General features: G+C 39.6%; 1 protein-coding gene across 9 annotated transcripts in view; it reads left to right on the top strand.

Moving 5' to 3' along the window:
- The window catches only part of rsh (radish), a 188,466-nt gene that overhangs the window by 123,210 nt on the left and 39,742 nt on the right, over window positions 1–25,514 (top strand). For all 9 annotated transcript variants that reach the window (XR_011392197.1, XM_070086699.1, XM_070086701.1 and 6 more), the window contains 5 exons: window positions 17,123–17,395; window positions 18,897–19,066; window positions 21,770–22,002; window positions 23,365–23,545; window positions 24,778–24,922. Coding sequence is in view for 8 of the 9 variants with exons in the window: in XM_070086699.1 (XP_069942800.1) it covers window positions 17,123–17,395; window positions 18,897–19,066; window positions 21,770–22,002; window positions 23,365–23,545; window positions 24,778–24,922 (1,002 nt within the window). In the remaining variant the exon portion in view is untranslated. The remainder of the gene's footprint in view (window positions 1–17,122; window positions 17,396–18,896; window positions 19,067–21,769; window positions 22,003–23,364; window positions 23,546–24,777; window positions 24,923–25,514) is intronic.

Genomic DNA, 25,514 nt, shown 5'->3' with positions numbered 1-25,514 from the left:
GAACATGTATGGATCACAATATTTAGATGACAGTGTTTCCTTTACCTGAGTGACCGTCTACAGGGTATGATTGATATGCTTCCTCTGTGACATGGTATTCTTCCAGCAGGGTGACTTCATATTGCTCAAGGATTCTTAATCCAAGGAACTGGAGCTGCCCTCTTCTTTCTCTAATTAAATCTGTTTACCTCCCATTTCCCAAGCCTTGTATGATTCCTACGGGTTTAGAGCTTCCCCATGATGATAATTATCTAGTTTATAGGCAATAAATTATAATAATTCATATGTAATTTTGTCAGCCTTATTACAGTTCTTCTTCTTACTATTGTTATTATTATTATTATTATTATTATTAATATTATTATTTATGGGAAGCATTAGACCCATAGGGTCACAAAACTCCTGGAAAACTGGGAATGAAAGGAATAGTTTTTTTCTCAAAGGTGAGATTAGCTCCCATTCCATGGAAGAGGAGCCTTGGTCGGCGTCAAGGCTGGTAAAGGGACCCTCAAGGGCTTAATTAACATACTAAGTATTTTTTCCGGCGTTCCTCTGAAGCCTAGCGACATACAAACTTATTGTTATCTTATTATGGTGTTCCGTAGCTCGATTGGTAGCTCACTCAGCTCACACACTGAGGTCCATGGTTCGTTCCCCTGTACGAGTGGAAAATTAGGACTTGTTTCCTTAAAACATCTGCTGTCCCTGTTCACCCATCAGTAAAATAGGTACCTGGGTGTTAGTCGACTGGTGTGGGTCGCATTCTGGGACAAAACTGACCTAATTTCCCCCGAAATGTTCAGCATAACAAGCGGCTTTCTATATAGTAGTATGTCATTGATGTCAACTGGGACTGTATACCTTGTACATGTACTTATAGAAACAGATTATTATTATTACATCTGGGTGCTAGCAAGTTCGTAGGCATCTAGCAATGTTTAAACCTCTGGGTTAGACAACTAGTATCTTCGGCCTCTATGAGTTCATATATCATTGTTTTTTATGTTCAGTTTTTTGGGGGAGAAATCTTAGACTTAGGGTTTTTATTGCTAGGCTTCTGCTGTATGTGTGTGTGTGTCAGTATTTACTCCGTATCTTTATTATGCACACCTGCATTTATCCTTATCTATCCTGTGGGTGGCAGTAGCCAAGTACCCATCTTGTGGGTGGTAGTAGTTAAGTACGTATCTTGTGGGTGGTAGTAGCCAAGTACCCATCTTGTGGGTGGTAGTAGCCAAGTACGTATCCTGTGGGTGGTAGTTGCCAAGTACCCATCCTGTGGGTGGTAGTCGCCAAGTACCCATCTTGTGGGTGGTAGTCAAAAAGTACCCATCCTGAGGGTGATAGAACCGAGTACCCATCCTCTGAGTGACAGAACCAAGTACCCATCCTGTGGGTGGTAGTCACCAAGTATCCATCCTGTGGATGGTTGTTGCCAAGTGCCCATCTTGTGGGTAGTAGTCACCAAGTATCCATCCTGTGGGTGGTAGTCGCCAAGTACCCATCTTGTGGGTGGTAGTCAAAAAGTACCCATCCTGAGGGTGATAGAACCAAATACCCATCCTGTGAGTGACAGAACCAAGTACCCATCCTGTGGGTGGTAATAACTCCATACCCATCCTATGGGCAGCAGTCCAAATATTACAGAGGTACATAATACGTCCAGTGACTTCAGAATCAGGGGATTGCTTCGAGCTTAACAGGTTACTGATATCTTCAAAAGGCATCTAGGAAGAACTAGGCGTATCTGAGTTTCCTATTATGATGTTTGCATCCTTCTTATATATATATATATTACATATATATATATATTTTTATTTTTTATTATCACACCGGCCGATTCCCACCAAGGCAGGGTGGCCCGAAAAAGAAAAACTTTCACCATCATTCACTCCATCACTGTCTTGCCAGAAGGGTGCTTTACACTACAGTTTTTAAACTGCAACATTAACACCCCTCCTTCAGAGTGCAGGCACTGTACTTCCCATCTCCAGGACTCAAGTCCGGCCTGCCGGTTTCCCTGAATCCCTTCATAAATATATATATATATATATATATATATATATATTATATACATATATATATATATATATTATATAAATATATATATATATATACTTTCAACAAACCGGCCGTATCCCACCAAGGCAGGGTGGCCCGAAAAGAAAAACGAAAGTTTCTCTTTTTAAATTTAGTAATTTATACGGGAGAAGGGGTTACTAGCCCCTTTCTCATGGCATTTTAGTCGCCTCTTACAACACGCATGGCTTACGGAGGAAGAATTCTGTTCCACTTCCCCATGGAGATAAGAGGAAATAAACAACAACAAGAACTAGAAAGAAAATAGAAGAAAACCCAGAGGGATGTGTATATATACATATATATGCTTGTACATGCATGTGTAGTGTGACCTAAGTGTAAGTAGAAGTAGCAAGACGTACCTGAAATCTTGCATGTTTATGAGACAGAAAAAAAGGACACCAGCAATCCTACCATCATGTAAAACAATTACAGGCTTTCGTTTTACACTCACTTGGCAGGACGGTAGTACCTCCCTGGGCGGTTGCTGTCTACCAACCTACTCCCTATAATATGTATTTATATATATATATATTTATATATATATATATTTATATATATATATATTTATATATATATATATTTATATATATATATATATTTATTTATTTATTTATTTATTTAGTAATTTTAGCATACATACAGAGGTATAAAAAAATACAGGTAAGAGCAGCATGCCAAAGCCACTTATATGCATAGCATTACGGCATCGACACCATGCCCAGCCCTTCTAGGGTAGGGTAGGTGCCTGAGCCCGAGCCTTTAACTCATAAGACTGTCATTCCCATTTGCCCCCTTGGGGCAGGGATGGCAGACCAGAGAGGCCTAGCTTGTGGCTAGGCCTGGGGACAGTTGGTCCCAAAGATGAGGAGGTACTTGTGCCTCCTCCCATGGGAGACTTAGGTCTCAGACACTCCCTAAAGAGGGAGCCAAGGCCGGGCCACCACTTGGAAAAGGCCCGGGCCGGGAGAATACCGGCTAATCTTTAACTAACTAACTAACTAGCATTACGGGCTGGCTTAAAATTAACTTAAGATTAACTAAGCAATGATGAAATCAGTGATAAAACATTATTGTAAACAGATAACTATAAAGCACAAATGAGTATTACAAAGACAGGTCATATGGTTGCATGCATTGTTGTACATTCAGTAGAATGGAGTATTCTGTTAGGTAGTGTATTTAAAAAAATAACAAAGTTAGATTGGGTCCTAGGTTTAACATTTGTGTGATATAATTGTCAGTAACATATAGGATATACAATTTATAAGGTTCAGTTATTCAGTATTTATTTGGTTTTGAGTGAGTAAGTGAACTTTGAGAAGAGACTTGAATTTATAAACAGGTAGTGTTTCTTTTATATTTACAGGTAATGAATTCCAGATTTTAGGGCCTTTTATGTGCACTGAGTTTTTGCATAGCGTGAGATGGACACGAGGAACATCAAAGAGTGATCTGTGCCTTGTGTTATGGCCATGTGTTCTGTTGAGGTTGGCAAGGAGATGTTTGAGAGGAGCGTTAATATCAGAGTTAAGTGTTCTATGTATGTAATAGGTGCAGTAATAAGTATGGATGTTTTGTATGGTGAGTAGGTTGAGTGTTTTGAATATTGGTGGAGTGTGCTGCCTGTAGTGAGAATTTGTTATCATTCTAACTGCATCCTTTTGTTGGGTAATTAGTGGTCTGAGATGGTTAGTTGTTGTTGAGCCCCATGCACAAATTCCATAGGTGAGATAGGGGTAAATAAGAGAGTGATAAAGGGCCAGGAGGGCTGACTGTGGAACATAGTACCGTATCTTCGATAGTATGCCTACAGTCTTGGAAATTTTCTTAGAAATTTGTTGTATATGTGTATGAAATTTGAGTCTATTATCAAGGTGGATTCCTAAGAATTTTCCCTCTGTTAGCTTTGTGATAGGTGATCTGTTTATCGTTATGTTAAGAGGTACATCTGTAGCTCTGTTACCAAACTGAATGAAGTAGGTTTTGTCAATGTTTAGTGTAAGTTTGTTAGTCCTCATCCAGGTAGATATTTTCTGTAATTCGGTGTTTACAGTATTGGCTAGCGTGACTGGGCTCGGGTGAGAGAAGACGTATGTGGTGTCATCTGCAAAAAGTGTGGGTTTGAGTAATTGCGAAGCATTTGGTAGGTCATTTATGTATAGGAGAAAGAGAAGAGGGCCAAGGACACTTCCCTGTGGGACACCAACTGTAATTGGTTGAGCGGAAGAGCTTGCCCCATTTGCGTACACATATTGGCTTCTGTTGCTGAGGTATGACTTGAGGTAGTTGAGGGAGTGCCCTCTAATACCATAGTGTGACAATTTTACGTGGAGCAAGTCATGGTCAACTGTATAAAAAGCTTTACATAAGTCAATGAAGATCCCCAGTGGGACTTCTTTTTTCTCTATTGCAGTGTATATATGTTCTAGCATGTGTATAATAACATCATTAGTATTTTTATTAGGCCTGAATCCAAATTGGCAGGGGTTGCGAATGTTTTGGGAGATGAGGTAGGAGTAGATTCGTTTATGAATTAATTTTTCGAAGATTTTTGAGAGAGGGTGTAAATTGGATATTGGCCTATAGTTATTCAACTCTGGTCTCCTCCTTTATGGATCGGGGTGACCCTTGCTATTTTGAGAGCTGTAGGGAAGGTGGAGGATTCAATGGATTTGTTAAAGAGTGTTGCAATGATTGGTGATAGTACTTGTGACACTTTTTTGTATATAAAGGGTGGTAAGGTATTTAAATCTCCTGCCCTGTTTTTTAGTGCGTTGATAATAAGGGAGACTTCGTATGGGTTAGTCGGAGCTAGGAACAGTGTGTTCGGGTAGTTGCCAGTGAGGTAGTCATTTGGTGGGGTATCTGAGCTTGGGATTTTATTGGCAAGGTTTTGTCCTATAGTGGAGAAGAAATCATTGAGTCTGTTTGCTGTTTCTGTTGGTAGGAGTTGGGGTTCATCTGATTTTGCTAATTTTATTTCGCTATTTCGTGATATCTTTTTTGTTCCCAGAATTTCTGATAGGGTCTTCCAGGTCTTTTTTATATCACCTCGTAAGTTGGATAATCTGTTCTCATAATACAGTTTTTTTGCCCTTCTTATCAGGCTGGTTAGGACTGACGAGTAACGTTTTGTTTATATATATATATATATATATATATATATATATATATATATATATATATATATATATATATATATATATATATATATATATATATATACATATATATATATATATATATATATATATATATATATATATATATATATATATATATATATATATATATATATATATATATATATATATATATATATATATATATATATATATATATATATATATATATATATATATATATATATATATATATAATATATATATATATATATATATATATATATATATATATATATATATATATATATATATATATATATATGTATTTGTGTATATATATGTATATATATGTATGTATATATATATATATATATATATATATATATATATATATATATATATATATATATATATATATATATATATATATATATATATTTATATATATATATATATATATATATATATATATATATATATATATATCTTGACGAATATATAAACATGGCTGTGTGTTGCTGTGGTGACGAGGCTGCCGGTCGAATTTAAATACAATTTTGGCTGCTGCTTTTCACACCTTAGTTTCAACGGAGCTTCAAATTAGCTTCCTTAGTATAGCCAGTCAATAATGATGGAGAACCTGTTCTCTCTCTCTATCTTTTTTTAATCCATAATTTAGCAGTTCTGGGTTTGTCAAAGTTGTGACTCATTATGTTTTGATGATTCCACATGTTGTCATCTGGGAGTGTTATCGTACCGCAGGCTCCGCCGCCGTCAGCTGGGTCGATAGCACGGGGTGGAAGCGTGGCCAGACGCGCGATTATTATTCCACGATGGGCTGCTAAGGCCTCTCTCTCGCCATTCATAAACCAGGAAGCTTTAACACAACCTAAAATGTGTTGTGGGTGTCCCAGAATAGCGATGGAAAGGAGTGGTGAAGGCGGGGTGCCTTTTGAAGTATGACAGCCGTCAGCGCACTAGATACATTACAGTGGGCTTTGGCTCCTTAAAGAGTGAATTTCGTTTAGTGCGAACTGGAAGTACACAAAACAACATTTGCCGGTAGATGTGTTTGGAAATAAGGAAGTGAGCAGTTAACGAAAGTGTCCACAGTCCAGTGAGGAGGAGATAACGAGGAAATAGTGCCTAGTGTGGCGGTGTGGCCTGTTTACACTGAGGCTTGACCTCATAAACGTGACAAAGGTGTTGGTCAGTGTTACTCTTGTAGCTGCGTGTTGGGTGTCACCAGTTTTACATATTTCCCTCGCAGCCTCTACCCTAGCTGGTGCTCTCATAGATCCCTAGAGCAGCCCTGCTATCCTCAGGACAGAGGTCCAGTGAACTCCCCTCGCTAGAGATCCACAGAACTCCTGGCATCACAGGAGGCCCCCCAGCTGCTACCTGCAACAGGAGGTCCCCAGCACAGCCTTCTCGCCCTGCTGGTCCCCAGCTGCTACCCTCCTCTCATAGAAAGTCCCTAGTGTTGCCCTCCTTCCCTCACAGTCCCCTGCTGCTACACTCCTTCCATCAGAAAATCCCCAGTGCTGCCCTCCTTCCCCCGCAGTCCCCAGCTGCTACCTTCCTTCCCTCACAGAAAGTCCCGAGTGCTACTCTTACTGGAGGTCCCCAGCTGCTGCCTTTCACAGAAGTTCTCAGTACAACGTTATTGCCCTCCCTGGAAGTCCCCAGGAGAGCCCTCACAGGACTCCAGCAGTGCCCTCCTCTCCATCCTTTTCAACGTCAGGGTCCTGGAAAACAACAGGTACCAGCCAAGAGGAAGAAAACACGTCGATAAATAACAAGTGGTTTTAGAGAGTGATGAACTTAACCCACCAAAATGGTTTTGGGCCTTGAAGACTTGTTCCGAACCTTGTTTCCCTTATTGGTGACCCCGTTGTGTGCCTGGGCCTCAGTGACTTGACCTGAAATGAGCAGCATGCCGCTCTGCATGACCCAGGATGACCAGGACACAGGGGTGCAGGATGCAACGGGTCAAGGGTCAGCTAGGAAGGTCAAGGAGGAGGCCAGGTCGTCGCTGGAGGAAGACCTCGATGAAGAGGTCACTAAGGTGTCATCTCGTAAGACCTCTGAAGAAGACGACAGCAACGACAAGAGTGCAGGAGACAGACGTAAGCGATGATTCATTCTTAAATTTTTATTTTTCTCCGTGTTTGATGACCTCGCAGCCTCTGCATGGTGACCTGACTTCACTGATACAGTGACTTGGTGTCTGAAGGCACAGTGACCCCTTCAGATCACATACATTATCCACTTGAATGCCATAATTTAACCTCATCGAGTACGATGATTTAAGCTCCTATATATGATGAATTAACCTCTTTGAGTATGATTATTTATTTAGTATACTGACTTAACCCCTTAATCATATACGAATTAGCCCCATGGTTAACTCATTGAGTATATTGGTTCATCATAATCGGATTTATAACTTTATCTGATATTAAATGTGCTGATTGTCTGATCTCAAAACAGTACAGACCTGACTTGAGATGATCTAACAGAATTCGATCTTTGTTTGACACGTGAATAAGGCAGCTCATTGCGAGGAACAATCCTAACCTCTTATTTTATGCTCAAGAAAGATTTTTTTCCTACTTGTTGTGAAATCTTTCCATTATTAGTACTAGTGTTATTTATTCGTTTATAATATTTTTGTTAAATTTCTTAAAACAATGTTTTATACTTTGACTTTTTTAAACTGCTCTTATAACTGTTACTGTTTTAATGATCATATATATATATATATATATATATATATATATATATATATATATATATATATATATATATATATATATATATATATATATATATATATATATATATATATATATATATATATATATATATATATATATATATATATATATATATATATATATATATATATATATATATATATATATACATATATATATTATATATATAATATATATATATATATATATATTATATATATTATATATATATATATTATATATATATATTATATATAATATATTATATATAATATATATGTATATATTTGTGTGTGTGTGTGTGTGTGTGGTTGGTTGGTTAATGGGACTTAAAACCTAGTGCTACACGAGGATCATTGAGGCTGCATATCACCGGTTTACCAGTCAAGAATACTTTAATCCCTAGGGATTAATGTAAACTCAAATGTATATACACCTTGAAGCTATATACACATCTAGCTGTATGTAGCCTCTGTATATCTGATATAAGCCTTCTTTATATGTGGTATTAGTGATTCTATATATATATATATATTTGTCTTCCTAAATATAGGTTTGGTATCTTTGCAATCGTAAATACAAAGGAACGTTTGTGCAAGTTTTGTATTAGTGATATATATTCATAATTATTATTATTATTATTATTATTATTATTATTATTATTATTATTATTATTATTATTATCATTATTATTATTATTTTAATAAAAACCAGGATGGTTGGTTAATTGGGTTTAAAGTCTATCGAGTACACGATACCAATTGAGGCTGCATGTAATCTTTTCACCACCAATGAAGAAAGTTTTATTCTTGAAATAGGGATTAAGATAAGCTCCCAGCATATATACAGTTATACACTGAGAGATATACTTCTTGGTGTATATACACTGAGAAGCCTACACCTCTGTGTATAATACTGTAACCATGAGTTATCTGTTGACTTTTGATAAACATCTAATTAGTCTTGCAAGAAGGTTTGTTCTTGTTTTTTAGTTCTTTATTTTTTATAGATGTTCATTCTATTTTATGTTGTATATAGATATGTCACGCCGAATAGATAAAACTTGCGTTTTTGGCTTAAATAACAATGCTCTTCTTGCCGAATAGGGCAAACGAAAATTTGTGTAAGTAAGTAAGTAAGTTTATTCAGGTAAACACAAATACAGTTACATAGAATTATCATACATAGCAGCATATGTGTAGGGAACCTAGGATAACCCAAAATATGTAACGAAAAATATGTACTTCATTGTGTTTGTTTATTATTAAATTATTGTAAACTTATCTAAAATATATTTAGTTGGATTAGGCTAAATTAAATTGCGCTTGTTATAATAAGGTTAGGTAAGTTTTCTAAGGTACTTTTGTTACAAAGTTACTAATTTTTGCATTAACATAAATGAAAAAATATATTTATCTTTAAACGTATAAGATAAAATATTATATTAGAAAGGACTTAATTTTAAATGAAGTCTTGCTAATTGACCAATTTTACCTATTCGGCACGACATATATATATATATATATATATATATATATATATATATATATATATATATATATATATATATATATATATATATATATATATATATATATATATATATATATACATATATATATATGTATATAAATAATATATATATATATATATATATATATATATATATATATATATATATATATATATATATATATGCAAGGAATTCGCAAGAGCAGGCGATATATACACAAAAACTGATCTCTGTATGTGTGTGTGTGTGTGTGTGTACTCACCTAGTTGAGGTTGCAGGGGTCGATTCCAAGCTCCTGGCCCCGCCTCTTCACTGGTCGCTACTAGGTCACTCTCCCTGAACCGTGAGCTTTATCATACCTCTGCTTAAAGCTATGTATGGATCCTGCCTCCACTACATCGCTTCCCAAACTATTCCACTTCCTGACTACTCTGTGGCTGAAGAAATACTTCCTAACATCCCTGTGATTCATCTGTGTCTTCAACTTCCAACTGTGTCCCCTTGTTACTGCGTCCAATCTCTGGAACATCCTGTCTTTGTCCACCTTGTCAATTCCTCTCAGTATTTTGTATGTCGTTATCGTGTCCCCCTATCTCTCCTGTCCTCCAGTGTCGTCAGGTTGATTTCCCTTAACCTCTCCTCGTAGGACATACCTCTTAGCTCTGGGACTAGTCTTGTTGCAAACCTTTGCACTTTCTCTAGTTTCTTTACGTGCTTGGCTAGGTGTGGGTTCCAAACTGGTGTGTGTGTGTGTGTGTGTGTGTGTGTGTGTGTGTGTGTGTGTGTTATATTCACAATACTGATACAGTTTCCTATAACTTTGGATACTTCCAACATGTCCGCAGTACGTTGCACTCGCACTTTTTGCAAGGGTTTGTAAATAATACTCTAGTGCGCATGTTAATGTACTTACATGCATTTTATTTGTTTTGGTAAATACTTATGTAAAATGGTGAATTTTATATCTTAGGTGAGACACAGTGGTTCCTCTTGTTCGGATATTTCTGCTTTTTATTGACCTCACTGTCACCTGTTACTTTTATTTAATTTTTATTTAATTATTTTTAGCATTTGAGATTCGATCGGACTATGTATGATTGTTAAGTTTATAGATTTATTGCAATACCAGTGAGCGTCGGGATTGGTTGGGTTTGAAGTCTATCGACTGCACGAGGATTTCAGGCTATATTTCATTTGTTCACCACCTAGTGTACTACAGAAAGCCCTTCGAACAAAAGGTTCCCTCCTAGGGCAAAAACCCCTCTAGGACAAAAGCCCCCAGGACAAAAGCCCCCCTAACCTAACCTAACTGAGGGATTTTTTTATCCTACTTTGCACTTTAACAGAGGTGCCTTTGTCCTGTTTTGCAATTTTGAGAGCTTTTGTCCGTGGCTTTTGTTCTAGGGAGCTTTTGTCCGGACCCTGTGCACCACCACATGTCAAAAAATACGTTAATCCGTAAAATGGGGATTAAAGTAGACTCGGTACACTCCTCGATGTATATACTGTACATTACTGCTCTCACTGTTTATGCATCAGGAGAAATATACCTATATATATATATATATATATATATATATATATATATATATATATATATATATATATATATATATATATATATATATATATATATATATATATATATATATATATATATATATATATATATATATATATATATATATATATATATATAGTAGGTTGGTAGGCAGCAGCCTCCCAGGGAGGTACTGCCGTCCTGCCAAGTGAGTGTAAAACAGAAGCCTGTAATTGTTTTACATGGTGGTAGGATTGCTGGTATCTTTTTTCTATCTCATAAACATGCAGGATTTCAGGTACGTCTTGCTACTTCTACTCACACTTAGGTCACACTACACATGCATGTACAAGCATATGTATACACACACCTCTCTGGGTTTTCTTCTCGTTTCTTACTAGTTCTTGTTCTTGTTTATTTCCTCTTATCTCCACGGGGGAGCTAAACATAATTCTTCCTCCGTAAGCCATGCGTGTCATAAGAAGCGACTAAAATGCCAGGAACTATGGGCTAGTAACCCCTTCTGCATACATTACTAAATTTTAAAAGAGAAATTTTCATTTTTCTTTTTGGGCCACCCTGCCTCGGTGGGATACGGCCGGTGCGTTGAAAGAATTATATATATATATATATATATATATATATATATATATATATATATATATATATATATATATATATATATACATATATATATATATATATATATATATATATATATATATATATATATATATATATATATATATATATATATATATATACATATATATATATATATATATATATATATATATATATATATATATATATATATATATATATATATACGTACATACATACATACATATATATATATATATATATATATATATATATATATATATATATATATATATACGTACATACATACATACATATATATATATATATATATATATATATATATATATATATATATATATATATATATATATATATATATATATAGTTTGCACTGTAGATGATGGTAGTGGATTTTATACATCAGGAAACACTAAAGGGTTTCTTGACAGTGGTCGTCGTCATATGATAACCCGCTGCTAACTGGAGCTTTTCGTCATATGACCGAGGCCTTCCGCTGGTTTACTGGTCCGTCCCTTTTAAAAAATTAAAGATCAGTATGTGACGCAGTATTATTGTACATGTACCTTCTCTGTGTAACTTGACTAAGGTACACCATAAGATTGATGCTGTAATGCAGATAATGTGGATAAGAGGATTGAAGCTTGGATCCACAGGTTAGGTTAGATAAAGTTCATCAGGAAACAGGAGAAGTGTTTCCTGACGCCGGTCTTAGATGATGACCCGCCGTTGAAGCTTCTAGTCATCTGCCCGAGGCCTTCTGCTGGCTTACCTAAGGTCCACCCCTTTAAAAATTATGGTCATAGTTATAGCCTTTTAGTACTTAGTTGTGTTAGTTATTTAAGTGTCTAAAGCACTGGACAACCACTGGTGCATTTATTATAGACTATTATAGCTAAGTTCCTCCTAGTGACTCACTTCAACACGTACACATAAATTCGCATGAGGGATTGTTGTGTAGAGGATTTAACTGTATATTCAACACTGGAAATAATGTGCTATATTAATTATCTCACAGTAATATTACATTTTTTTCTGCAGTAGTGTAGTCGTAGGAATAATAATAATACAGTCTATATTATACACATATAGTATAATTATATAGACTGTGTGGTACATATTTACGTAGAATTTGGGGGTCATTCAGTGTTTGCCTCAAGATTTATATCAAGAAATTGTGAAGTTCTCATGAGAAAGTACAGTCTATATACACACCGAGAGTTGTATTTCTCTCAGCATGTATATACTGAGAATGCTTTAATCTCCGTTGTTGTCCGGTGGTGGAAACATTCCGTGCAGCCTTAATGACTTATAGTTGATGGGCCTTTAACCCTATTAACCAACCTAGAATATACACGAGGATATATGAACATCGAGAGATGTATACCTCTCAGTGTGTATATATAGGAATTTACTTTAATCCCGATTTTAGGAAAGAAGGTATTCTTGGCTAGTGGTGAACAGGTGACGTGAAGTTAAAATAACGCTTTCAAAGATCGATAGACTTTAAGCACAATTAACCAGCCGACCTAAACCATAACGACAAGGATTTATACATCGATACGTGTGTGCCTCAGTGTATATACATTGAGTTTACGTTAATCCTTATTTTTAGGGACTAAATTATTCTTGACTGTTAGTGAACAGGTGGTATTCAGCATTAATGACCCCTTTAGTCGATAGGCTTTAAACCTAATTAACCAACCAACTAGAACATAATACGGGATATATGCGCTGAGAGGCGTTTCTGTGTATATACGATTGAAGCATGTATATATAATATATATATATATATATATATATATATATATATATATATATATATATATATAGATAGATAGATAGATAGATAGATAGATAGATAGATAGATACAGGCAGTGTGGGGAGCAAGGGGTGACACTAGGTGTCATCACGCTACCTTACTCTTGAGAAAACTTCCCATCATTTCTTCAGGAGCACAGTTCGAGCCTCCTGCACATCGTTCTGTTTATTCATTTAACAGTCGCTTATTACGACTTAATTTGAGTTTATATATATGGCACGGTGACCCGAAAATGAAAAAAAAATCTTGTTTTTACATTTAGTAATGTAAACAGGAGAAGGGGTTACTAGCCTATTGCTCCCGGCATTTTAGTACTCTCTTACGACATGCATGGCTGACGGAGGAAGGATACATTTCCACTTCCCCAATGAGATGAAAGGAAACAAATAAGAACAAGAACTATTAAGAAAATAGAAGAAAACGCAGGTGGGTGTGCATACATATACGTGTACAATTGTACATGCATGTATAGTGTAACCTCAGTGTAAATGGGAGTAGCAAAATGTTCCTGTTATCTTACGTGTTTATGAGACAAAGAAAGGACAACAGCATTTCAACAATTGTGAAATATTTTCACACTCATTTAGCAGGACGGTAGAACCTCCCTGGGTGGTGGTTGTCTACCAGCCTTCTACCTTATATATATATATATATATATATATATATATATATATATATATATATATATATATATATATATATATATATATATATATATATATATATATATATATATACATATATATATATATATATATATATTTATGTGTGTGTGTGTGTGTACTCACTTAGTCGTACTCACCTAGTTGAGGTTGCAGGGATCGAGTCCGAGCTCCTGGCCCCTCCTCTTCACTGGTCGCTACTAAGTCACTCTCCCTGAACCGTGAGCTTTATCATACCTCTGCTTAAAGCTATGTATGGATCCTGCCTCCACTACATCGCTTCCCAAACTATTCCACTTACTGACTACTCTGTGGCTGAAGAAATACTTCCTAACATCCCTGTGATTCATCTGTGTCTTCAACTTCCATCTGTGTCCCCTTGTTACTGTGTCCAATCTCTGAAACATCCTGTCTTTGTCCACCTTGTCAATTCCTCTCAGTGTTTTGTATGTCGTTATCATGTCCCCCCAATCTCTCCTGTCCTCCAGTGTCGTCAGGTTGATTTCCCTTAACCTCTCCTCGTAGGACATACCTCTTAGCTCTGGGACTAGTCTTGTTGCAAACCTTTGTTTGCACTTTCTCTAGTTTCTTTACGTGCTTGGCTAAGTGTGGGTTCCAAACTGGTGCCGCATACTCCAATATGGGCCTAACGTACACGGTGTACAGGGTCCTGAACGATTCCTGTGTGTGTGTGTGTGTGTGTGTGTGTGTGTGTGTGTGTGTGTGTGTACTCACCTATTTGTACTAATGTGTATTATAATAAATAACCTTTTAAAAGGGTGTATGGTTCCTGCCTCCACTACGTCATTTCCTAGGCTATTCCACTGCCTTACAACTCTATGACTGAAGAAATACTTCCTACTATCTCTCTGACTCATTTGTGTCTTCAACTTCCAATTGTGGCCTCTTGTTTCTGTGTCCCCTCCCTGGAACATCCTGTCCTTGTCCACCTTGTCTATTCCACGCAGTATTTTATATGTCGTTATCATGTCTCCCCTGACCCTCCTGTCCTCCAGTGTCGTCAGGCCGATTTCCCTTAATCTTTCTTCATAGGACATTCCCCTTAGCTCTGGAACTAACCTTGTTGCAAACCTTTGTACTTTCTCTAGTTTCTTGACGTGCTTTATTGGACCCGTAAGCCAGTGGAAGGCTTCGATCGCATTACCGAAAGCTCCAGTAGTGGATAATCCTATGCCTGAAACCCGCTTCAGGAAACCATTGTTCTGTTTCCTAACGAATCTTACTTAACCTAACTGTGTGTGTGTGTGTGTGTGTGTGTGTGTGTGTGTGTGTGTGTGTGTGTGTGTGTAATGTGTATTATAATAAATAATTTTAAAAGGGTGGACCCGTAAGCCAGTGGAAGGCTTCGATCGCATTACCGAAAGCTCCAGTAGTGGATAATCCTATGCCTGAAACCCGCTTCAGGAAACCATTGTTCTGTTTCCTAACGAATCTTACTTAACCTAACCATAAAAATTGGTGATTAAATTATGATTGTTAGGTTTTGATTTCACCCTCGGGTCCTTCCACTTGTGTGTTTGTGGTAAACAGCGACATCCCAGGGTACATGCGTATTCTGTGTCCATTAATGCATGTTAGAGTTGTACAGATCCTGAATTATTCCAGTGTAGCTTAGGGTGTCATGGTGTCTTAGGGCATGTATTGATGTTACACGGGATTGCTCGGGTTGTCCTAGTATATCCCGTAATATTTCTGGGTGTTCGTCCCGTAGGTTTCCCAACTAAGTTCCAGGACGTTGTAGGATGCCACCACAGTTGCACAAAAACGTTTGTGCTTCTGATTGAAGGTTTATCTGTAAATCTTGATATTGTGAAGCCTAGCTTGACATAGTGAAGCTCTACTTTCCTTGTCTTAGACATAATGAAGCCTAGCATAATCGGCCTTGACTTAATCAAATCTAGCATGACCCTCGATGATCTAGTAAAGTCTAGCGTGAACCAGTGAAGCCTAGCATGACCTGCCTTGACCCGGTGAGGTTAAGCATTTCTTACCTTGACCTAGAATGGCAAACCTTTACCTGAGCCTAGCACGGCCTGACTTGGCCTAGTTAAACCTTATATGATTTAGTAAAGCCTAGCATTATCTTATTTTACTTAGTAAATTTTAGCTTATCTTGCTTCGATCTTGTAATACCTAGCATGGCTTGCTTGGACCTATTGAACCCTAGCACAACAAAGTAAAGCTTAATTCTAAGTAAATCCTAGCATGATAAGTAAGAGCCTATAATGACCTACTAAAGCCTAACATGATTTGGTAAAACCCAGCATGGCCTAGCATGACTTGATAATGACTAGCATGATTTGGTAATGCGTGGCATGGCAGTAAAGTCTAGTAGTACAACCTAGTAAAGCCTAGTATGAGGTAGTCTATACTAGTATGCCTACCTTAGCCTAGTATAATCCAGTGAAGTATAGCCTTGCATGACTGAACGAGCAGCGATGTTCGAGATGGGAATGTCTTTGGGCAAATATGCAGAGTTCAAAACGAGTCGCTGTCTGACTCGTTTGTCTATTCCTCCCTTTTTTTCATCCCAGTACATTCCTGCCTGATTCATACTGCCAGTTACTCCGTACTTCATACAAGAAAGGAACTCCCTCTTCTTTATTTGTCGATATTGTTTACTGATACACTTCTATCTTTTTTCTCGAAACTTCCTCCTCCTCTCGTTGCTTGCGTTACTAACTCCCTCCCTGGAAAAGAGACGCTTCGCAGTATAAGCTTGTATTGGGACGATGAGAACATAGTCGCGATGAAAGCCTGTTCTGCAACTTGTCTCTTCTTCACTCTTGTCGGCAGTACCTTATTTTGGTCCTACCAGGAGTAGTTCATCCGTCTCTTCTTTTCTGTTGTAATTTCTCTTGTATATTATTTACTCAGTACAGACTGCCATCATTTTGGCTGGCTCTGCTCCTCTCCTTCCCTCTGTGCCTCCGTTATGCTATTCCGTTACTCACTCCCTACCTGGTCTTACAGAAGGGTCTCTATACGACAACAACAACTACCACGAGGAGTGCCTACGGTGTAACTCTTGCGGCCTCAATCTGACGGGTCCCAACCAGACCCGCGCCCGACGCTACAAGAACCAGTTCCTCTGCGACCTCCACTTCGCTGATGTCGCTCTCATGGAGACGTCAGACTTCTTGCAGCAGCTTCGCTCTTTCAAGCCTCAGAGTCTTGGGTGTGCCGTCGCCAGGAGAAAATCCTCAACTACGCTTATCTTTCCCCTCCCACCCCAGGCCTGTGCAGGTAAGCGCCTAAGGGATTATGTCAGTGCTGGGGTGTGTGTGTGTGGGGGGGGAGGTAGGTAATCGCCAGAGGTACAGGTGTGCCAATGGAACTGGAAGACTGTTAACGGGGGGGAGGGTACAGATGAGTGCCATGGAGTAGGCACAAGTACTAGGAAATATATGCAAGTACAAGGAATATGCATGAGCAACAAAAGCGTATAGATAAGTTCAGATAATGGCTAGCAGATCCATTATCCATCATAATGAAATGTGCCAAGTTAAACATATCTTTTGAGAAAGTAAAAAGATCGGTAGATTGGAAGATGTTACTGCTAAACTAAGGCTAGGCTCTGGCAGTACAGTTTGTATGGATATTTTGATGACATAATATGCAAAGTGTGGACAGAGATAGAGCCATACACTGGAGCATTATATCTTAAGAGTTAGTTGTGCCACCTGAACGGCTAGTTTATTGTACACTCGTGTTCATCCCGTGAGCGGTAGCGCAAAAAAGAAAAGGATTACAGAGATAATAATGGGTCTTTGTTAGACTGCACAGGATTTTTACATCAATAGAAAGAAATTTAAATCATTTCATATTTTACAATTACTTCATTTGGTTTTAGTACCCAGTACAGTAAGGGATACAGTTCATAACGATTGCTGTCAGTAAAAAAATTGGTCATAACGGGGTTGTATTTTAGTGTCCAAACATCCAACTTTCAGAGACACTTCCATGCAAACCTCACAGGTTAAGGCAAAACACCTTGAGGTTGTAGCCACATTTTACATCTATTAGATGAATGAACTTTTTATAAAGGATATTTCAACCCAGTTATGACCAATGTGTTTTAGTGGTAATAAGATTTTTTTTTTTGAGATTGTATTCCATATTGTATTGTGACCATTAATTATATGAAGTAATTGTAAAATATGAAATGACAAATATTTCTTTTTAGAGATGTAACAATGCTCTGTGGTGTCTGACAAAGACCCATTGTGACCTCTGTAATTCCGGTTTTTGCGCTACCGCTCACGGGATGAGCATGGGATGCACAATAAACTATCTGCTTAGGTGGCAAAACTAAACTAGGGGTATACATGAGTTCCTGCGAGAATAAGCGAGATTCAGGGATGGGGGGCGGGGTACAGATGAGTTCCAAGGAGTATAGATGAGTTTCCGAGAATATAGATCAGTTTCATAGAATATAGACGAGTTCCAAGAGATTTAAATGAACTCCGTGGGGTATGGATGATTTCTAGGAGTTTAGATTGAGTTCCCAGGGGTAATGAAAAGTATTAAAGGGTGTAGATAAGTGGGAAATATATAGGCTGATTAATATTCGAGTGTATTGGTGGGCGAGTTTCATGAAATATATAGTTGAACTTCAAGGGCAAAGGAGAGTTCAAGGGAAAAGAATAGGTGGGTGTCAGGAGAATATGTAACTGTCAGGGAGAGGTAGGTGAGAGTATATCATATTATGGTATCCCTTCTCGCATACTTTCTATTCCTCCCACAGACGAGTTTTGCCCCGGCTACCCGCACAGTCTCATCCCGACCCCCGGCTACTGGATAGAGTGCGCTGGCCAGCCGGTATCGGATGACACCATTTGGGACGAATCCGAACCCGAGCTGGAAGACGGCTCCCCCCAGAGCGACCACCCGGAGAAGGCCGACCAGAACATCCAGGTTAGTGGCCCTATAAACCACCAACAAGAAGATCCAGGTCAAATTCTTTGAGTAAACAGTATAGGATACAGCGTAAGCTGTCGTAGCCCCTATAAAGCAACAAAAGAGGTGTAGAAAGTTGATTGTCTCTCTACTAGTGGAAATTTGTCATATCTCTGTTACTTTTAGCGTGACTAAATTATTTTCCTGGAACTGGAACTAAATCATTGTCTTGATAGTGCAGTTAGAAGTGGATCTTGGTGCATGCACTGGCAGTGATAAATCTGGTACTTTTAGTTGAATTAAATCATTTTCCTGGTACGGGTCGTGTAAATAAATCGTGGAATCAGTACTGATAGCAAAGCTAAATAATTTTCCTTGTGGCTACCTTGTCTTATTTCTTGCACTGGTAGTGAACCGGATCATTGCACTAGTACTAAGACTTACATCAGAGCTCTGGACGTGAAACCGAATCATTATTCTGTTAATAGTAGTGGTACCTTGTCATACTTTTGGATCATTGTTATTACGAACACAAGTAGCAATATAGAGCAAGAGAAAGGCAAGGCAAACACAGCAAGAGAAGATTTCTTTACCCATGTATTTCTTCATCACTTATTTACAATATTTACAAAGTTAAGATATTAATTTAGCAGTATACTATGATGTAACCAAGAGACATTCAAGGCAACAGAGCAACCAAAGCTGGAAAAGGTCTGCCAGGCAGGCGGTTGTAACGTCACCTTGACTGCGGGTAGCGTGCTCCCACCTGATTGGTGGGTTGAACTGGACAATAAATACAACAGCGGGGCCCCAGAACTGCTGTACTCTGAACTGTTAGGTGGCTGGTCGAGAGGGCAGGCCAGTGGTTGTGTGACGAACGTTGAATAAAAATATAACATACTCACGCACGCTACATCTGACCTGGTACTGTCAGTGGTGCTGGTCATAGTCCTGGTACAGGTAGTGGTGCTGGTCATAGTCCTGGTACAGGTAGTGGTGCTGGTCATAGTCCTGGTACAGGTAGTGGTGCTGGTCATAGTCCTGGGTCAGGTAGTGGTGCTGGTCATAGTCCTGGCACAAGTAGTGGGACTGGTCATGGTACTGGTAGTGGGGCTGGCCATAGTACTGGTACTGATAGTGGGGCTGGTCATAGTCCTGGTACTAGTAGTGGGGCTGGCCATAGTACTGGTACTGGTAGTGGGGCTGGTCATAATCCTGGTACTGGTAGTGGGGCTGGCCATAGTACTGGTACTGATAGTGGGGCTGGTCATAGTCCTGGTACTAGTAGTGGGACTGGTCATAGTACTGGTAGTGGGGCTGGTCATAGTCCTGGTACTGGTAGTGGGGCTGGCCATAGTACTGGTACTGATAGTGGGGCTGGTCATAGTCCTGGTACTAGTAGTGGGGCTGGCCATAGTACTGGTACAGGCAGTGGGGCTGATCATAGTCCTGGTACTGGTAGTGGAGTTGGTCATAGTACTGGTACTGGTAGTGGAGTTGGTCATAGTACTGGTACTGGTAGTGGAGTTGGTCATAGTCCTGGTACTGGTAGTGGAGTTGGTTATAGTACTGGTACTGGTAGTGGGGCTGGTTATAGTTCTGATACTGGTAGTGGGGCTGGTCATAGTCCTGGTACTGGTAGTGGGGCTGGACATAGTATTAGTACTGGTAGTGGAGCTGGTCATAGTACTTGGTACTGGTAGTGTGGCTTGTCATAGTACTGGTACTGGTAGTGGGAATGGTCATAGTCTTGGTTCTGGTAGTGGGGTTGGTCATAGTCCCGATACTGGCGGTGGGGCTGGTCATAGTCCTGGTACTGGTAGTGGGGCTGGTCATAGTCTTGGTTCTGGTAGTGGGGCTGGTCATAGTCCTGGTACTGGCAGTGGGACTGGTCATAGTCCTGGTACTGGTAGTGGGGCTGGTCATAGTACTGGTACCGGTAGTGGGACAGGTCATAGTCCTGGTACTGGTAGTGGAGCTGGTCCTAGTACTGGTACTGGTAGTGGGGCTGGTCATAGTCCTGGTACTGGTAGTGGGGCTGGTCATAGTCCTGATACTGGTAGTGGGGCTGGTCATAGTCCTGGTACTGGTAGTGGGGCTGGTCATAATTCTGGTATTGGTAGTGGGGCTGGTCATAGTACTGGTAGTGAGGCTGGTCATAGTCCTAGTACTGGTAGTGGGGCTGGTCATAGTACTGGTAGTCGGGCTTGTCATAGTACTGGTGCTGGCGGTGGGGCTGGAATGCAGGAGGAATAGGGGAATATGATAACGACGTACAAAGTACTGAGAGGAATTGACAAGATGAGCAGAGATGGGAAATAGAAACACAAGGGCACGGTTGGAAGTTGAAAACTCAAATGAGTCACAGAGATGTTAGGAAGTATTTCTTCAGTCATAGAGTTGTCAGGAAGTGGAACAGTCTGGAGAGTGAAGTAGCGGAGGCAGGATCCATACATAGCTTAAGAGATACGATAAAGCTCATGGAGCAGGGAGAGATTGCACCTAGTAGCGACCAGTGAAGTGGCGGTGCCGGGAGCTATGACTCGACCCCTTTAACCACAAATAGGCGAGTACACACATACATACACACAACACATTCACATGTAAACAACACACACACGTGTCTATCAAAAAGTGCCTTTGATAAGTAGTAACTAAAACATCCTTTATATACATCAGTCAATTAACCTTCACCTTTTTTACCCTGTTTGCGGTGGTCAGGTGTGTCCTGGTGGACAGGTGCCTCTCATCAACGAGCCGTCGCGGCAGAAGACTTGCATCCAAGAGCAGTGGGAGCGCAGCGGCCAGTTCGACCTGACCAGCATCGACCAGGAGACGTACGAGAAGTACTTCTACGGCTCAGAGCACTGGAACTACTTTACTCAGGACGAGGACCTCGGCCCTGTCATCCTCTCACTCAAGCAGGAGACCTCTAACGGCAGGGACCAGTTCAGGTGATACACTGTGTGGTAGAGTGGGTGACCAGTGAAGGTGATACACTGTGTGGTAGAGTGGGTGACCAGTGAAGGTGATACATTGTGTGGTGGTTGACCAGTGAAGGTGATACACTGTGTGGTAGAGTGGTTGACCAGTGACGATGATACACTGTGTGGTAAAGTGGTTGACCAGTGAAGGTGATACACCGTGTGGTAGAGTGGGTGACCAGTGAAGGTGATACATTGTGTGGTGGTTGACCAGTGAAGGTGATACACTGTGTGGTAGAGTGGTTGACCAGTGATGATGATACACTGTGTGGTAAAGTGGTTGACCAGTGAAGGTGATACACTGTGTGGTAGACTGGTTGATCAATGAAGGTGATACATTGTGTGGTAGAGTGGTTGACCAGTGAAGGTGATACACTGTGTGGTGGAGTGGTTGACCAGTTCCTTGGTCACGCTACATTGCCTTTTAATTCCTACATTCTGAATTCTGGTTATGATACTCACTGAACACATTGTTTTCCAGCATGGCATCTGTGCTACCTCGAGCCTCCTCGCTGCAGTCATCAACACCCATACTTCACACCCATATTATAATAACAATATGGTTATAATTATTATAATAAATCACACCCATATAAAAGTGTAGAACCACTGTACTCTGGTACTTTCCCGAACCACTGTACTCTGATGTACTCCCTGTATTTTGCCACCATAGATAAACTTTCTACAGATGCCTAAACACCACCCATCTTTTCCCTGCATCTATTCTATGGTTCACCTCATCTTTCATAGGCCCATACGTTGTCATGTCCACTCCCAGGTATCTAAATACATTGTTCTTCCATACACCCTCCCTCCACTCTGATTCTCAGTTTATCATTACCTAGATTTTTTTTATTACTCGCATCACCTTTCTCTTTTCTACATTCACTTTTGATTTCCTTCTTTTACATACTATCCCAAGTTCGTCCAGAAACGTAACTTGTTACAATAATCCTCCCAAAAGAACTATCATCAGGAAATAGCAACTGTGATAACTCCCACTGTGTATCAGATCCATCATCCTTTAGTCCCACGCCTCTCTTCCCAACACCCCATTATCTATAAATATGTTAAATAACCATGATGACTTTACATATCCTTGTCTAAGACCTACTTTCACTGCAAAATAGTGCCCCTGTCTCCTACATACACTAACCTCAGCCTCTCTCTTCTTAAAAATTTACAGTTGATTTTAGTAAACTAAATAATTATATTTATAATAATTGCCTTTATGGAGTTGGTGAATTTCCAAACGCATTACTTGTTCTTTATCTCTCTAATTATTTCTCTCATTAATTCTTTCACTAACTGGTTCCTCCTGGTATCTTGCAGGATCATGGTGCGAGGGATATCCTACACGGTTCATGGACTGGTACCCGCCTCATGCGTCTTCGCTGACCGTTACAACCGAGAGGAGGTGGTCAGGTCCTTCGGCCGGGAGATTAACCTCAACCCTCCCCTCGTTCTCGGCCAGCTGCCTGACATTCCCGAGGAACTGCTCAAGCTCGACCAGGTGAGAACCGTCCAGAGAGGGAGGTAAGGGCTGGAAGGGAAGATGCACAAAGAACTGTTTGAGAGACTTGTGTTTGGGAAGGTCAAGACACTTTCCTCTTGAGGGGTCTCTCACCCAGGCTACTTGTCTCACCATGATCCTGTGATTCATTTGGCTTAAATGGCTGAAATATTTGGTCATTCGTACGGTTTCCTTCCAAAAGAATGAGAATGGAATCATGTCCCAGTTCACTCTCAAACCCTCGGTAACTTAGCGCATTGTAGCTGATGCACCTTTCGGAAAGGATTGAATCATTTGTTGAGAGAAATGCTATTGGCGGTTGCTTGCAGATAGATCCAGGTAGGGCAACGGGAAGTGATGAGCTCCCAGAATTCTTTCCAGGTGGTATTCGTCCATTACATCAACCATTACTAGAGCAGTGGTTGATTGACTGGTAAGCAAACTAAGCGTTCGTTTAGGACCCTGATTACTGAGGAGCCCCTGTATCTTTATTTCTCAACCTTCGTGAGTCGTGGCCCTCTCTAACTAGATAACTGGTTCAGAAATTCACATCTGGATGAATTAGACCCTTGTGCAATATTCGGATATCTTTATTGTGGAAACGTTTCGCCAACCAATGGTTTCCTCAGTCCAGTACAGAGAAGAATGGTTGAAGATCAGAAGGAGTTTGAGGTAAACAGTCCCCTCAGCCTGAAGCCGATATGATCACATTGATTCCAGGCTGAGGGACCGATTTCCTCAAACTCCTGATCTTCAACCATTCTTCTCTGTAAGGACTGAGGAAGCCACTGGTTGGCGAAACGTTTCTGCAATAAAAATATCCAAGCGTTACACAAGTGTCTCTAATCCATCAAGCTGTCTCTAACGTTGGACGGCTTGTGGTCCAGCCGGTCCTGAGAAACCACAAATATTTAGTTACATTTTATTCATTCCATTTCAGGTTTGAAATCGAAACGCAATATTTTTTTTTAAGTTCTCATAGTCAGTTGAATATTTACGTATTTACGTTTGATAAAACAATGTTTACGACATGCTCGCAGCGGGCAAGTGGCAACCACACAATCAATTATACGTCTAGCTGTAATGTTAAAATTTAATTTTCACTAATTTTATAACTGACAAAAGCGAGGGCCCTGAACGTGCTGCTTAGGGCCCCTGGATTCTAAAACTGCTGCGCTAACTAGCTAGTGTCGTGTACCTAGCAATACTGACCCAAGTGTGTCGTTCCACAGGTGTTCATCAAGAGTGAGCTCAAGGTGGGTGTGGTCTATGTACGGGAGGAGCAGTTCACAGAAGAGGAGATCCTCGACAACAACGACTCGTCGCCGCTCTTCGAGGAGTTCCTTCAGATCCTCGGTGACAAGGTCAGACTGAAAGGTGAGGCTAAGCGAAGGTAAATCTTTTTTTAAGGTAGTGACAGTAAGCCATGAGAAGAACTCAAGCAAATTGTGTTTAGAGATAAGGGAGAATTTGAGGGGTCCCTACTCAGTGGTTAGAGTACTTTAGTGTTTTATAACACAGACTCATAACACAGACCTTACTCATAACACAAGCCGCACTCATAACACAGACCTCACTCATAACACAAGCCGCACTCATAACACAGACCTCACTCATAACAAGCCGCACTCATAACACAAGCCTCACACATAACACAAGCCTCACTCATAACACAAGCCTCACAAGACAAGCTTCACTCATAACACAAGCCTCTCATAACAAGCCTCACTCATAACACAAGCCTCACTCATAACACAAGCCTCACTCATAACACAAGCCTCACTCATAACACAAGCCTCACTCATAACAAGCCTCACTCATAACACAAGCCTCACAAGACAATCTTCACTCATAACACAAGCCTTACTCATAACACAAGCCTCACTCATAACAAAAGCCTCACTCATAAAACAAGGCTCACTCAACACAAGCCTCACTCATAACACAGGAATCAAAACACAAGCCTCAC

This window comes from Cherax quadricarinatus, chromosome 19 (assembly GCF_038502225.1).
Source record: "Cherax quadricarinatus isolate ZL_2023a chromosome 19, ASM3850222v1, whole genome shotgun sequence".
Taxonomy (NCBI): Eukaryota; Metazoa; Arthropoda; class Malacostraca; order Decapoda; family Parastacidae; genus Cherax; species Cherax quadricarinatus.
The sequence above is the reverse complement of the archived record's forward strand: the minus strand, read 5'-3'. Positions and strand labels throughout refer to the sequence as shown.